Source organism: Bombus affinis, chromosome 5, assembly GCF_024516045.1.
Source record: "Bombus affinis isolate iyBomAffi1 chromosome 5, iyBomAffi1.2, whole genome shotgun sequence".
In the NCBI taxonomy this organism is placed as follows: domain Eukaryota; kingdom Metazoa; phylum Arthropoda; class Insecta; order Hymenoptera; family Apidae; genus Bombus; species Bombus affinis.
This window is the reverse complement of record NC_066348.1, coordinates 12,030,306-12,044,097: the sequence shown is the minus strand read 5'-3', so window position 1 is coordinate 12,044,097 and position 13,792 is coordinate 12,030,306. Positions and strand designations below refer to the sequence as shown.

Genomic DNA, 13,792 nt, shown 5'->3' with positions numbered 1-13,792 from the left:
GCATTGCTAAAATCTACGAAAAACGATCCGAATTTGTTTTTTGCTTTATTTATTGGCGCAAGAACAAGGAAATGCAATGCTAAAAATTCAATGAAATCGTACGCCAGCTATTGGTCGAACGATGACAGAACTTTGGACTAGTCTAGACCTGACTTAATCTAATTCAACCTCTGACCGATGCAGCAACGTTCGAGAAAGGCCTTCGCGGTCAGGGACGGGACGACCGGCTCGTTTCTGGCAAATGCACCTAGCCTTGTCGAACATGTCCTAACATTCGAGCAGTCGTCTCGCTTTCGATACGACCGCCTCATGATAGCTGTTTCGATAAATCGCTCCACTTCTCGACTAGCTCGACATTAAGAATTTTACTTGGAAAACTCGTTCAAAACTATCTACGTATATTTAATCTTTTTCTTAGTTATTTCTATATGCATCGGTTTCTACTTAAAGCAGAACATTCGAAACAATTTCCTGGCATATTCGTCCTATCTATATTTTATCGCTTTCTACTAGTTGTTTGTCCAAAAATAGCGACTCATTAGTCACGAAAAGGAGACGGTAGACCATTGATCGTTTAAGGGCAACGATGATGAGATCCTTATAAAAGAAGGAGAGATTCAAGCTCAGCTTGATTCCGTGAAATATTTCGAGGAACCTGAACGCGTGTGGTTCACCAACGCGCCCGAGAACGTCCTTGGCGCTCAGGGACGCCTCGAGCAGGCGAGAACGCTCCTCCGATCGTCAGCGTTCGCGAATTAGGTCGAGAGGAACGCGAGCGGAGCGGGAGAGCACATTCTCTCGTAACCGTTCGATGTCAATAATAATAATAATAATAATAATAATAATAATAATAGCGCAAGTCTCACTAGCATAGAGGTTTCCTTCTTCTCTTCCTTACTCTTCTGTCATTTCGTAATTAATCGTATCACTCTGAAATTTCCGGAAATTCGACCGATTTTATAACCATATCTCGTAATTTATTGAGATCAGTTACACGTTACCATCACTAGTTACTGGGAAAAACACGTTAGTTATGATCATTGTTTCGCTGCATTTATCGTGAGATTCTCTTACTGATACAATTTATGGTGGATATATTTAGAATGGATTAAAAGTATCTGACTGTGAAATCTGTAATACTACATCTTAAAATATCTGTTTCTGATTAGTGTTTATGTAGCTTAGCAGTTTTGCTATAACGTTTTGTTTAAAATTTGGGATCCTGTGTTTATATATTCTTAAACGTGTTGCAGAGGTGTTTATAGTAAAGAACCTGTTTGAGTTTTACTACTTTCTAATACGTGAATCAAATTCCTAGAAAATTAGAGGAAAAACGAAATAGACTACACGCGAATTGTTTTGCTTTATCGTTCCACCTTGGTTATGGTTTCTTCTAACCGCAAGGCTCTAAAATATACCAAGCGGTGAACGATTTCGCGACAAAGCGAAGGTCAAATTCGTTCTTTTCCTTCTTTATTTTCCTTGCTCCCGTGAAAGTCTTTCCGACGTGTTTCAGAAGGAGAAAAAAAAGGAAGAGTCTCTCCCGTAATCATTTGATGTCAATAATAATAGCAACTTCTACGATGCAGAAGTTTCCTTCGTCGTATTCTTCCCCCACTTGCGCCGCGAAGTCGACCTTTCCGTCGTGTCTTTCCGTAGATCGTGTGTTGCTTACATCGACCTGTGCCAATATTGTTCTAATTTATTTTCCATTTTTAAATGACAATATTTGTTTCTTATGGTCTTTCATCGCTTTAAATTATAAAATTGATTAAATTTCTTCGCGCTTAAAGTTGCTAACTTTCCAATTTTAGACGGTTTATTTTTCCTTGTGTTATATATAACCTCCATTTCCTATGTGCATCACAAAGCCGGACAAACTAGTACTATCGTTATAATTATAATTACTAAGAAACACGACTACGAGTATAATTCATCCGGTAGTTTTTTTAAACCGTTCGCATCTTGCACAGTGTAAAGTCTAAAAATTTGCTCGTATTCGTATCATCGTACGATATAGGTTATTTTATCGTATCACGATGGAATATCAGTGTTTTTCAATTTAACTATTCTTCGACATAGCTTGCACAAAGTGTGCGCGTGAAAAATTTTATTTTGAGGAAAAATATCGCGGTTTTAATCGTACACGCAACGACGATGTTCGAATAGGACTATAACAACCTCGAATAAAACAGAGGAGGTAGTAGAGGGCAGTAGGAGGAGACGGAGGACGAAAGCGCGCGCTCGCTCGCGAAGAAGAAGTAGGACGCCGCTGCAAGGTTCCCTGGCAAGCGTTTAACCTAACCTAACCTAGCCCAATCTAGGCGCGGACGCACACGCGCGCGCTTCTATCTGCTCGCCCACCCCCTCCTGCCCCCTCGTGCCACCGCATTAACCACGGCAACCCCACCTAAGCCGGCCGACCTGCTGCACTCCGCTCTCTCCCTCACGTTATCTCTCTTCCTCTCTCGCTGTGTCTCTACGTTTCTACGATCATCCGTCTTTATCGTTTCGACTTCTGTACACGACGGCATTCGCGTTACTCGCGCGAGTTATAGTCGGTTAGACGTCCTTCGTCTAACCGTAAATGCGCGAAAACAGGCTCCGCGTTCGAACTGCGTGTATACGCTAGCGGTAGCCGGCACGGTCATAGAACTTTCGTCCGTGAAACGTGATAGTGCCTTTGGACAAGTAACTTCGCCTCGGAGAAAGCGATGAAAAGGATTACGAGACTTCAGTCACCGGCTTACCAACCGCGGCAATAACCATACTCAATCTTTGCTCGTTTCGCGACGCGCTTGTTCTGTCGTGTCCGAAGCTTGCCTTTTTTCTTTCTTTTTTTTTTTTTCTTGTTCGCGATAGACGAATGACCTTTCATGATCTTTAACGTTTTACCACCCGTTGTAAAGGAATCATCGGTGTGTGTCGAGAGTGAGTGGCAAGTGGCGAGTGGCGAGTGTTTCGCCACGGTGCAAAGACGCGAAGCGCGGCCGATTGGCTACGATCGGCTCCGATCGACTACGTCCGGCTAGCTCCGGGGTAGAGGGGTCGAAGAAAGAAAGGATTTGCCGAGACCGGCGAACGGCAGCGGTGAAAAGTGCAAGTGGAGTGTGAACGGTGCATACGAAGTGTGTTTATGCCACTTGGTTCCTGTGTCAACGGTTTCTCGTGGCGAGAGCTCTTTTTTTTGCCGGTACGCGCCGCTCCAATTCTCCGGAAACCACCTCTCGATGTTCGAGGGTTACTTCCGAGAAGATGTAACAATCTGCCGCTCAACTTTCCCGATATATACGTCTAACGTGCGTAGGTTAACTATTTGCGTACGGTGTAATTTATGCGTGTATGTTAGCAAACATAAATTCTATGTACCAATTTCGGGTGTTTCGTAAAATTCGAGCAAGTTAACAGTTTGACAGTTAAGTGAGAATCGTAGAGTCTTTGTAATTTCGTGTTTTGTCTCGTGCAAAACAATCTGCGGAACAATAACGACGCTAACTCTATCGATTGTTTTCTTCTTTTTAAGATCTTAATTGTGAAAGTTGCTATCTCGTGACCGATATAGGGACCAGTTATAGCTTGTGTTTCATCTTGATTCGTGACAGTCATTACCATACTGGTTCGAGGAAAATATTAGTCGCATGGAGATATTTAAAGAAAATTTTGATCTTGTTCTTGTGTCATGATTCTGCCCCTGTGAAACGTGGTGAAGTAATATTACATTCTTCTTTTAAATATTTCCTGAAAAATCGTGTGTTTTATCGAACTCGTAGTACAAGCAGTATGCTATTAGTTTCGATAGTGTATTTACTTGAAAAGCGTTTCCTTAACCTCGATACTTTTCGTAAATCCATAGCATCGATAATAACCTCTCCGTGACCTCGATTACGCGATCGATATTAATCCTGTCGTTATTCTCCTTTGAATCTACTGCGTGAAAGAGTTGTACAAGGACGGCGAGTTTGACTTTACAACGTGTACCGCTACTTTATAAGCTCCTCATGATCAACGTTGAAATTAATGCTAATGATTATATTTTTCATGTCTCCTGGGGATACAGTTTTTTCAGTTTTATTCGCTTATTCGTTCATCCAGAAGATTTCAATTACGGCTTGCCGGCCGGTTTCGCTTTCTCCTTCGCTTTCGCTATCGCCACAGCTAAACAGCTCTATGCTCTATTACTGTTTCGTGAAGCCAAGGAAAGCGTGAAAGGTATGACAGCCGAACGAAATACAAATCCTTTAGTTAGTGCAGTGTAACGTGATTTGGTGCCTGTTTCCCTCCTGCGTTATCATTTTCTAACCAAGAAGTATTTAAAACGGTGAATTTAATGTTGGTAATCATGACAATGGAATATTATTGTACTGATACAAAGTAAACAAAACGTCGGGTTTCAATATGGATCATACAGGTACTTGGAGCAGATTTTTTTCAAATATTCTCGTCAAGATATTTCAAGTAGAAAATGAATTAAATATCATTTCACAGTTTCCTCTGTTTACTATCTTTTAGGCTTATGCGGTATTAGTTATGAGTGAGTAGGAATATCCAGATTCTTCCAGTTGTGCCATATAACAATCAACTTAATAGATTTACGTTTGATAGTAGATCGGTAGTATTGTTATTCGTAAACAGCCTTTTTCTGTCTCTTTTAAGTGCATGAACATATTATGAAAGATATGGTATCGTTTTATATGGGTAATTGTTAAAGTGAACGGTATCTGATTATCGGCGAGTGCACAAATGCTGAAAACGAAAGTCAATACGACCAGTAACCACCTGTTACATTCTACCTGGAAAAAAGAATGAACAAGAGAATAATAGTAAAATAAGCATCATGACCTAAATTATATTTTAAAGTTCTTGATACATTGGCCTGCGATTATTTCAACACTTAACTGGCACGTATAATACCTGAGGAATGTATTTGAAAATTATTTCCAGAGTTGAAAACTTTAAAGTTTAACTACTCTGGAAATTTAATAATAATTTAAATTAATTTATATTATATAAACCTGTTTAAATACTCATTTAAAAAAAGAGTCGTTGCAAGAATTTATTCTATTCATCGTGTGTAGAAAACAATAAAAAATTATTCGTCCCTCCTGTAACGAAATTCCAACTAAATTAGCGTGAGGTGAGTTGATTAGACGCATTAGAATTAACGGGTAATCCTTTTATTTCGATCAAAAGCCCCGAAGACTCGAGGAAGACTTCGCTTTTCAGAATTGGTACCGCGAAACCTATATCCGCGTCTATAAAGTGCAGTGAACGCGAGTGGGTGCAACGAACTTCGTTTTCCCCCTCTTTTGTCCTCTCTTTCTACCGTCTTGTCTCCCTCTCTCACGTGCAATCTCCCCCTCTGAACCTCCTCCCCTCTTACGAACGATCACACAAGCACCGCGTCTCTCGTACCAAACCAGACACAGGCGTAGCCTCGAATTTTGGGCGATTCTACAATTATGTATTTCCTCTTCTCTCACAATGTTTACTTTTCATTAATCTAACCTTTTCTAACGTATTATGAACTGATATAAATTCGTCTTTTCACATGTTAGTTGGTACGGTGATCATCGGTGACTCACGGTACTTAATATTTTTAAATAATTAAAATAAGATAAATTTCACGGACTAAGAAATTATCAACGATATAAGTAGTTTAGATAAGACTATCAAGGAAAAGTGCGCAAATAGAAAATATGTTGGAAAAATTACGTATTGCGTTGTGGCATATTTGAATCTATTGCGGTTTCCAAGACAAAATATATAAAATTTGCATGACATTCGACGTATTAACGTAGAATTAATATCCTTAATTGTTTTATCATTTTGACAGCTTTCATTTGATCAAATTATTTTGTCGCCAATACCGATATTGCAAGAAAACGGTATTTTCTGCTTCGTGACCGGGAGGAATAGTTTGCTCGAAGTTTCCTTTGTTTATAACAATGATATTAATAAAATGTAATATTTGATAAGCTGATGGACAAGACAAATATGATAGACGTTTTCTCAAGCATCCGTTAGAACAGGAAACAAGAATAGTTCTGAAAAATATAAACAGTAATTCATTTCATCGAATTTAAATTGATAACTAAGCCTAATTGATAATTGATAACATTTCCATATAAATATTAACAGTGATATTTTGAAAAACTAACATTATGTTAGATAGCAACAATATGTTAATGAGGCTTACCCATTAGTATTTAAGAGGACATAAATATTTTATTGCTCGTGTTTTCCAATCATTAAATTCATAATTTAATACACAATCGTCTACTTTAGGAACGAAGCCTTCCAGGCTTGCGCGAGCTTTTATATTTTTGATACCTGTTTGTTTCGTTTGCTTTGGAGCTACGGTCGTAACCTAAATTTTCAGCGTGTTACTAGCTTCATCAACAATCACAACATATGTTTACAGCTAATAAGATTTTGATATAATATATTCCCGTCGAACCCATATCCGGGATACTAATATATTAAAAATAGTCGTATAAAAACGTAATACTAAAATACTTCGAAGTTCATAGTTCACTACATTCTGTCGCTTATCATCGATAAAGAATATCGTTAATTCTAGATATTGCTATGGTATTTAAAAATCTCCACGAATAGTTACAATAAATAGCAGTGAAAATTACGAAACAGCACGTATATAACTTTCCCAAATAATTATAGTTTATTCAGAGATATACCAAAAAAAAGATTAAACACAAATACATTAAAAATTTGTATAGCTTCTTTTTAACATATCGTATCTCATTCAGAGTTCGAACAAAATGTGAAAAAGGTCTTATCGTCGTGCATGATCTTTCATTTCAATTTCGTGTTAAACTTTTTCTTAAAATATTTAAATCCTTTTTGTTTGCTGGATCTCGAAATATAGATTTCGAAGATCGTAGCAGCTTTGCGTCATTTTCGACCAAATGGATTCTTCTAATCTTAAAAGATATCTTGACCAAAATATGGAGACGAGTGTTATTGGCACGCATGATCCCTTATTACTATTTTATGATAAACAAATGTCCTTATTTCCTCAAATGAGAAGAAAATGAAAATACAAAATTTGAGAGATCGTAGCATGGTTAAAAATACTTTTAACGTTTGAGTGCTTGATACCATGGATCTTTGCAAATGGACTTATCGATTTGTAAATGATAGAGAGTAGATACGTTCCTGTAGAGGAGCGGTCTCTCTTGGAAGCAGGCAGTGGAGCGCATAGGAAGCGCGAAAGCGTTAACCCCACTGTGTGGTCAACCTTCTATTCTAGTGCGCGTGTAAGCGTGCCTCTTGCTGAGGGTAAACGCAGAACGGCCATGCACGCGTTACGAAGACCACCGTGGGTCATCTTCGTCGTGGGAGCAACCCCACTTTCCACTCGTTCATCCGCGTCCGAATATCGATCGAGGGCGCACAGTTACAACAAATACTTCATAGATTTATGTTACAGATTTTCTAAGGACCACTAATTCCCTGCTGGAGAAATTTAATTTTTATTTTCAGTGATTTTAAGAAATAAATCGAATAAATGATACAGGAATGAGAAGTTTCCGTATAGTAATGATAATCTAGTAGGTACTTGTTCGTGATATAGTACCTGGGTTATTTATGTTATGAAAGAAATAATGTTTTAATTAAAGAGCACTAAAGCTTGGTGTTTCGTGTATTTTGTATTACATACATATATATATATATATACACATGTAAAATAGTATTGTATGGTAATATATAATATTGTAACACAATATGTTTGTCTTTGATGTCCGAAGATAAGTTGAAATTTCTATTAACTAGCATACATAACTACGCTTATATAAATTAATGACTATAATTATAATTGTGCGCTAGTTATTCTACAACTAGTGCAACTCGTTGTTAGCGTTTTGTAGAGTTAGAATGAATATTGTGCTGTTTTGCCAAGTGACAAAGTTATCGCGCAGTTTAGCTTTTGAGATTGTATTTAAAACTCTTGTTAAACAAAAATATTACTTCAATATATAATATATTGTTTATCTATCGGATATACCTGGATAAAACTTAAATAAAACCTTGATGTTCTCATAGTACAATGAAGACAGTGTATTTGTTGCACTTACTTAAGAGTCCTTTATGCAACTCGGCTAATTACACCGTTGCTTCGGACGCGTGGCCGATTTGTATGCACGATGCAAGATATCATGAAAATGATAATATAGATGTATACCAGATGTTTTCTATTGGACGTCCTTGGATTCAATGACAATTATTTTCTATGCAAGGTCAAAGTAAACTTTAACCGACTTATCAAGTTTATCAATGTCATTATTACATCACGGATACTTTTAATCTGACTTATCTATTAATCAACAAATAAACGACATCTTAGTACTGTAATCAATTTCAAGTGCCAAAAAAATAATAAGAACTTCATCTTAACTAGTATCTAAATGTCGTTTAGTAAACTATTTATCGTATCAAAGGTGTTACACTGCAAGTCACATTGTCACGGTTATAGCAATCTCTTATACTCTCTTATTAGTTATAATGTTAACAAAAAAAAAAAAAAAAAAAAAAAAAAAGACAAATTGAAGAATCGCATATAAGTAATACATACATAGTTAGACAACAGAGTTTAGCGAGTAGTACAAGGCCAACGACATAAAATATTCGAAGGACGCTGAGGAAATGCTTATTCATGGGAGAAAACATTTATTTACAGCTTGAACAAGATGCACGCAATGGAAGGTGCGGCTGGTAATGGGAAGAAGGTGGATTCTGCTGAGAAGACGAGGGACGACGAATCGTCCAGGTCTTCGCCAAAAGTTCCTCAAAGTCAGCAGAATGGAGCGGCTCTTCCAGAGGAAACTGCTGCCGCTCCAACCACCATCGAATGCCTTCGATCCGCGTCGATAAAAAAAGAGCCTCTCTGTGATTCGGAACCGGAAGTAGCAAGCAAAAGTCTGTCCTCGGCGGAGACGATGCAACAGAAATCCGTAGTTTCCCGTTGCTCGAAATCGGAAACGGAAGGCAGCAGGAAGAGAAAGTCAACAGATGGACAGTTGTCGTCAAATGGGAATTCTACTCCGAAGAAGTTCTGTACTGAACAGAGGGAACAGTATATCTCGTCTCTTGTTGGCTGTGAGAAAGTTACCGCAGAAGAACTTGCTGCGAGGGCTGATCAACTTCGAGCCGAAGTTCAGGTAAATATTGTTTTTCGTTGCTTTCCGTTAGATTTAATATGTTCAAATAATTCCAAAATTATACATTTGAATCGACTGATAGAAGAGAAGAACAAAGATAATTTTCGTTGCTTTCGATTTTATTTAATATACACAAACGATTCCAGAATTACATGTTTATAACTGTTAGAAAAGAACGGAAATAGTTTCACATTTTAGTCGTAAGTTATTAGTTAAAATCGAATTTAATTATATTTAGATCATTGTTGTAGAGGATATTAAGTTGATATTTATCATATATGTACATAGAGAATAGTAAGTACTTTCTAATAGGAGAAACTATATACAGATACCCAACGTATGTCAGACGTTTTACATTTATTAGATTCAAGAGATGTCAGGTGTTATCTAATATTAGCATAACGCGATATCTAAGAGGTATTTTGGGTACTTAATTATTTCCGTTCTTATTCTTTGCAAAATAGGCCCTAGACGAGTTAGCACGTGCCAAAGAAATGGAGTGGAACGAGATTTTGAGCATGAGAAAGTTAAAGGAGGAAGCGTACCTGAGAATTGAGAGAAGAAGACAAGTTATGGGATTTATGGAGGGCAATGGACAATTAGCGGATACATTGCCACCAGCTAGTTTAACGCTGGGTCCTGAATGGGAAAGTAGCGGTAATACTACTCCTGTATCCAAAGAAAAATTGAGTTTCGGTTCTAAGGAAGATCTACCTGAAGAAAGTTCTCAAGATTCGCCAGCTTTCAAAAGAGACAAGAGCTCAAAACAAGCGTCGCAACGCCAATCGACACCACCCAAACAAAGTGGAGAAAACGGCCGGAAACAGGCAGAAGCGCTTAGCCCGGAGAATAGACAAATCGGCGAAGGTCGACAAGGTGCCATCGTCGACGTTAGATCTATCATTGCTGATTACAGACTCAGGCATCCTGAAACGGTACCGCGCAGGTAAGCATAGAATATCAGAATATGCAAATCAGAAAGTATACTACATCAAGTCCTATCAAATCTTTTAACTGATTAATTTCTACTATTTTATATTTAAAAAAAATTTGCGCAAGGATTTAAGTTTCTGGGAATAGAAATTTCTCGTGTTTGTGAGATTTATAAAAATCAAATATCTTGAACTGTTACAGAGGTCGAAGAATGAGAAATTCGGTGAATGTTGGCCTTGGAGCTGGTGGAGCTATGGTCGAAACAGGTCACAACGTTGATTCAAGGCCTTCTAGTACAGACTCTTGTAAAAGCAACTCAAACACAGTTGATCCAAATAGTTCTATGAGCTTTAAGGATGTGCTTGTGCAGTTTGCCAAATTAAGTCAACAACAAGGTATGTAATTCCGTACAAAGCCGCACAAAAAAGGACCTTATTCTAAAGGAAAATTTTGAGGTTCCAAGTTTAGAAATTGATTTAACTCTTTCATAAATGTTAAGTATCTAGCAAATTATTAATTATTTTCATGAAAATTGTTACAGGTGAACCTGTAAAAACTCCTCAAAATTATCCGGATGTGACACTTCACCCCGTCGCTCCATCTCCAGCGCCACAAAATACTCCACCTCAACAGAGCGGTTCATTACTTCATGGAATTCTCACGAAATCACAATCTCCAAGACCTACTACTTTTTCACCTACTTTAGCTAGATTACTCACCGCACCTGAAAGAGAAAGGAATGCACCAACAGCCGCGTCCATGCCACAGCAAAGTGCGGCAACCCAGCACCTTTTGCAGACATATCAAGGCTCTAATCCTGTTTCTATCAGTGACCTCTTATCTTCTTCCAAGGTATTTTTTTTTTTAATATAAATTAAATTTTACTCATATTGCATATACAAATTAGCCTAGTATGTTAACGGTACTAATATCATTTACTTTTATATCTTTAGGCTCGAACTGAAATAACGATAACACCAGTGATCAACACTCCGGTTCAGTCTCATGTGGTAAGTGTATACTATAATATGGGATATATATTTATGCATTTAATATGGAATATATAGATACATTTTAAAAATATTTTTCTTTACAGGACGATGTTGAAGAAGAGTCAGCAGTAATCGAAGATAGAGAGACTCGTATTTCTTCGGGTGGCAGGGATGCTAGAGAGGATAGAGATAGTCCGCCACGATGCCAAGGATGTCATGAACGTGTAGCACAGTTCGTATGTGCTGGCTGCGGTCATCAGTGGTATTGCAGTCGTGAATGCCAAGTAAGATTTAAAGCTTATCTCATATGCAATGTTTAATAAATATTGTGCGTGAAATATAATGATCAAATTATATTACATTGATTATTGATAAAATTAATAATTTCAGGTTGCTGCGTGGGACGAACATTCGGAAGTGTGCTCTGGTTAAGGAACGAGCACATATATTAATCTAAACCTTCCGTTTATTCGTGGTATCAGATTACATACCCTTTTAACTAAGAATGAATCTAGTCAAAACAAGAATAGGCGAGAGCGTAACACGTTTTCAGTACGATAAGAGGAATGGAGAAACAATGAGAAAGCAGTATATATTTTTAAGAACCTTAAAACATGTTTAATCTGTAAAAAATAAGTTTTATTTCTTTAAAGAGAAAAAAGGAATCGCCATGATAACGGCGCTTTTCATGAAAGATGAGTATTTACAAGAGTGAAAGCATGAGACTTTGGGCACTTCGACAAGGAAAAATTAGGAATCAAGTTGAAACGATCGTTGCTTCACTGTAATCACCGCGTTGCTTTTATTCGTTGTCAGTTCCAAACGATCGTGAATCTTCACGGAAACAAATAGAGAGTATTAACCCTGCTAAATTAAGCATTTAACGTGTATCTTTCAAAGGACAAAAACTGTTCGTGGAATTCCTAACGTAATAGGAGTTCATGTTGGGTATAAACATTCGTAACAACTTCGTATATCGGATACTTTTTTTAGACTTTAATCAATGCATGACGTACAATGTACGCTAGTCGAAAATTTTCAACTTTTTCCAAACAAAAAAAAAAAAGAGATGGTACCAGAACTAGCTGGTATGTGTTCTTGTAACGAGAAAGAAAGCACAAAACTGTATCTCGTGATGCTGTACATAATTTTATACGTGTTAGCAGGGTTGTTTAACGTAAAATTTTAAAAGGTTGGTTAACCGTGTGCCATGCGTAAGATTCGTTTCATGGTCAGCTTTATATGTTAAACAAATTTAAGTTGTAGACTATTCGAGTGTTTTTATAATTTCATCATTTTTGCTTCGTTTCTCTATTTTCCTTTCCTTTCTCGTGTCCTTTTTTAACTACGTCCTATTCTTTTACATTAAAATAATATCGCATTTGATGATAAAAATGCTAAATATACACGGACGTTTTAGCTTTCATGTATCTTTCGACGTTCATTTGAGAAACAGCACGTACAATGCGTACTGAATATTATATTTTATATCACGTTTGTTACCAACGTATAAATTTAGATTTAATGAAGTGTTAGTCTTAGTGTAGATTTAAGATACTTCTTTTTCTTTTTGCAACTTGTTCGTTGGTAACATATTTGACATGTCTTGAGTTCATTTCTTTCTCCTTGTTTCTTTTTTTTTTTTAAATCAGCATGTTACCTAAACGACAATTGCCCTAGACATAATCTGTAGTCCAAAGTTCCTACAGGTACACGTAACTTTATATATATTTTTCCCAATTATGAAGCAACCAAAATAAAGTTTTTAATCATATTTTCATGAATTTTTACTATCTCTAAACCAGATGCATGCTGCAAATGTATTAACTTTCCCATTTTTCTTAAATAAAAATAGCAAGGTTGATCTCAATCTTTCTAACATATTTTTAGTTCTTGCAATACTCAGTTTATAAATGTTTTTCATTGTTTTTCTATCTTTATTCTTTAAAGTTTCATAGTGATTACTTTTATTTTTATAAAATATTTTATGTAATTTTAAATAATGGTTGTATAAATATATATAAATTTCATATATTAAATAACATGTATGTAATGCAGATAATAAATTATATAATTAAATGCAATAAAATGTATGAATTATTCATATAAAATATTTATATTTATTTTGGATCACTGTTACCATAATTTACTAAAAAACTATTGGCGGCACTGCTACAGCGTTGTGTAGAAGGAGAGATTTACGCGGCAAACTGTTTCCGTATCATAAGATTTTTTTTATTAATAGAATGACGTTTCCACAAGCTCATCAAGTTGAATTGATAGCACTGGCCGAACTAGCAGGGATTTCAGCAGTTCCAGGAGTTTATCGGTGATAATTTATGAACTATACAAATATAACCTATACGATTGTATGTGAAAGCTTTAGTAAGATATAACTATAGAGATAAGCTTTTATATGCTATAAATGTCAACATTTCATAATAAATGTAATATTTATCTAAACGCAACAAGTGCAAAATTTGTTAATGCCGTAAAAAAATAAACAAATATAAAAAATAAAATCTTATTTTAATTAGCTGATAATAGTCAAAGCTATTGTGATTTCAAGAAATTATTCTTTCAGAATCATATTGGAATTATTGGCTCTTCAAATATCTCCAGAGGATATATACGTCCTTTTAAAGCAAATATGTCCTCGACCAACAGACAACCGAGCTGTTGATAATA

General features: G+C 36.5%; 1 protein-coding gene across 7 annotated transcripts in view; it reads left to right on the top strand.

The window, feature by feature from the left end:
- Positions 1-12,878, top strand: part of LOC126916707 (uncharacterized) — a 35,168-nt gene extending 22,290 nt beyond the window's left edge. For all 7 annotated transcript variants that reach the window (XM_050722768.1, XM_050722765.1, XM_050722764.1 and 4 more), the window contains 7 exons: positions 8,699-9,179; positions 9,644-10,125; positions 10,314-10,507; positions 10,654-10,964; positions 11,066-11,122; positions 11,209-11,388; positions 11,495-12,878. In XM_050722768.1, coding sequence (XP_050578725.1) covers positions 8,699-9,179; positions 9,644-10,125; positions 10,314-10,507; positions 10,654-10,964; positions 11,066-11,122; positions 11,209-11,388; positions 11,495-11,536 — 1,747 coding nt within the window. In that variant the 3' untranslated portion in view covers positions 11,537-12,878. The remainder of the gene's footprint in view (positions 1-8,698; positions 9,180-9,643; positions 10,126-10,313; positions 10,508-10,653; positions 10,965-11,065; positions 11,123-11,208; positions 11,389-11,494) is intronic.
- Positions 12,879-13,792: the final 914 nt, after the last annotated feature.